The sequence below is a fragment of the Monoraphidium neglectum genome (assembly GCF_000611645.1).
Source record: "Monoraphidium neglectum strain SAG 48.87 unplaced genomic scaffold scaffold02001, whole genome shotgun sequence".
In the NCBI taxonomy this organism is placed as follows: domain Eukaryota; kingdom Viridiplantae; phylum Chlorophyta; class Chlorophyceae; order Sphaeropleales; family Selenastraceae; genus Monoraphidium; species Monoraphidium neglectum.
Window position 1 is genome coordinate 1 of NW_014011627.1, and position 2,901 is coordinate 2,901.

The window sequence follows — 2,901 nt, forward strand, 5'->3', positions numbered from 1 at the left end:
GGAGGGTTGTGCAGGGGCGACCCAGGGTTTTCCAAGAGTTCAGCCTTTGCAACAGGGGCTCCAGGGTTCTGAAAGGGCGGCCCCATAGGTCCGCAGGCGGGGCTCCAGGGTTTTCCATGGGTCTTCTGGGATTCGGCAGGGGGGGCTCCTGGGGTTGCAGACATGGCGGCCTCGCGGCCTACCTCTCAGTCAGGTCTGGTTGCAGGGTTTGGCGGCGGGGCGCCAGGGTTTTGCAGGCGCGGCGCCGGGGTTTTGCGAAAGGGGGTTCTGCGAGAGGTGGGAGCCGGGGCACGCGGAGACGCCCCGCCTCAGGGCCCCGCCCTCCTTTGCGCCCTCGCATCACCGCAGGCGCCACTCTCAAACCTGTGTGTACGCCTCTCATTCCCCGCCGCCTGCATCGCTGGCCCCTCCTGCCGCGCCCGCCCCGCCTGCCCACACCTCACAGCACAAACCCCAGCCACGATTCATCCCAAACGTGGCTCTTTCGCTCACACCGCGCCCTCGCCTCGACGAGGCACCCCAAAACACATGTGCGACCTTGACTCTACACCCCCACATCACAACCCAAACCCAAACCATCAACCAACCAACATCAAAAGTGCTCCTTCCCCCCCTCAAACCAACCCAAAGCGCCCCTTGTCCGGAATTCTCACCCCAAACGCATCCACAGGAAGCGCCACGAGCACTTCATCACAGACACCATGGTCAACATCAACGACACGCGGCACCACAGGCGGCGGCGGCGGCGGCGGCAGTAGCTCGTCTGATCAGCGGGCGGCGGCGGCGCGGGCGCGTGCGGGCCGAGGCGCGGGCGTGGTTGCGCCCGCGCGTAAAACAGCTGCAGGGAGGTTTCGGCGGCGGCTGCAGCTGTTGGCGATAGAACTGCAAAGGCTGGCGGCTGGAGTTATAATCACGACTTAGGCCAGGCCTGCGGCGTTCGCCCGGGTCTATCAACCTGACGATGACTCATAGTTTGGCAGCTACCCCTATGATGACGCGGCCATCGGGCTGCCTCTCTGTTCTGACCGGCGCGCCGGCTGTGAGCCGCCGCCCTTCCCCCACTTCATTAGCCTTTGTGCAAGCCGCGTCGAATCGCGCTGCAAAGGCGTGCATATCATCAATCCTGCAAAAAGTCAGCTTGGGGGCCGTTTCTCCATTTATTCTTGCGTGTTCGTGGCAGCTAAATACATATTCAGCATTAGCCTAATCCCTGTGCGTGTGTATCTGAGTGTGCGTGTGTGTGTGTGTGTGTGAGCTTGCATGTGCGTGCGTGTGTGACTGTGTGAGCGTGCATGTGTATTCGTGTGTGTGAATGCTTGGGTGTGCGTGTGTGCGTTTGTGTGTGTGTGTGTGTGTGTCTGTGGTGTGTGTGTGTGTGTGTGTGTGTGTGTGTGTGTGTGTGTATCACAGCTCCGATCATCCAGCATCCATGCGACATGCAGCCTTGCCTCTGTGTTGGGAGCCGACTCCCGGCTCCTGCGAGGCTTTTTTTGTGTGCGAGTCAGGCCACAAACGCGTGGCGCTGCGCCACCCAGCACGCACAGCATGCCGTTGGTGTGTCAGGGCTGGGGCCTGGCACGCTTAGCACTGCTTGCCGTCAAACGCACCTCTGGCCCGTAGATGTTCATACGTTCAAGTACAATTGTTACTTTGGGTGACCATTCGCATTCTGATGCACCAGGCCTGGTGCGTTTTTGGAAGAGGCGTGCGTGTGCACATGCATGACTGCGGGGGGGTGGGAGGCGCCAGGAAGAGGCGGTGCGATGCTGACAGCTATCCCTGCATATGCCTAATAAATTGCACGCAACAGCTCAAACTAGCAGCACAAAGGGATGACCGGCAGTGAGACAGCAAGAACATACACAAGTGGATTTGCAGGACGGTTTTCCCAAAAAATGGCGCAGGGGGGGCGTGTGTGACAGCCAAGGGGCGTGAAATTACGAGTCAGCGCAGCTGCCACAGGGTAACAATGCCCCTCGCAACGCATGGCAAGCAGCGCGCCAGCACCTTGCGCGCTCGCCCGGGCACGCCTCGCCCGCCGCCGCGCGCCCCCGGCCGGGCCGCTGTCACAACCCGCCGCCGCCGCCGCCGCCCGCGCTGCTGCTCTTCCCGCCGCCGTCCCCCGCCCCGCCGCGCCCGTGGCCGTGGCCGTGGCCGTGCCCGCCCGCCTGCCGCATCTTGATGTACGGCAGCAGCCCGCCCGCCGCCAGCCCGATCCCGATGCTCGCCAGATTCTGGGGCGCTGTCGACTCGTTGAACATCCATATGCCGAGTACCGCCACCAGCACCTTGTTCATTGACCCGGTCAGCGAATAAAGCGTCGCCGTCGTGACTGTGACGTACCAGATCGAAGTGAAGCTTATAGCATAGCCGAACGCGCCGCCGAGCGTCGCATATGCAGCAAAGCTGGGCCGGGACAGCGCGGGTTCCCGCCAGAACGAGGAGAGCTCGCCGGATAGCAGCATCAGGCCGAAGGCCAGCGGCAGGCTGAGGAGGTTGTTGTAAAACGACATGGACAGCTCGTTCACGCGGCCGCCGCCGGGGCCGCCGGGGCCGGGGGTCGCGCCGCCGGCGCCGCCGGCGCCGTGGATGGGGGGCAGCTGGGGGCCGCTCGTGAGGCGCTCGGTGACCTGCGCGGGAAAGAGGTGGGTAGTGGGGGTTGGAGGGGGGATGGGTTGGGGCTTGGCTGCAAACAGGGTGGGATGACATTGCAGTGCAAGCAAGGGGGCTGCGGCCGCAGCGTCCAGTGTTCTGGCTGAGCCAAATCACATGCTGCCGCTGCTGCTGCTGCCGCTGCCGCTGCCGCTGCCGCTGCTACTTCTGCACCAACGTCAAGGCCCACATACACCACACAAAATCACGCACAAGAAAGATCCTTCACACCGCTCTGCCTGGAACGAG

General features: G+C 63.3%; 1 protein-coding gene across 1 annotated transcript in view; it reads right to left on the reverse strand.

Moving 5' to 3' along the window:
- Window positions 1–2,066: 2,066 nt before the first annotated feature.
- MNEG_9626 (GDP-mannose transporter) overlaps window positions 2,067–2,901 on the reverse strand; it is a gene marked incomplete at both ends in the record, with an annotated part of 3,426 nt that continues 2,591 nt past the window's right edge. Inside the window, one exon of the mRNA XM_014041902.1 lies at window positions 2,067–2,630. Coding sequence (XP_013897356.1) covers window positions 2,067–2,630 — 564 coding nt within the window. The remainder of the gene's footprint in view (window positions 2,631–2,901) is intronic.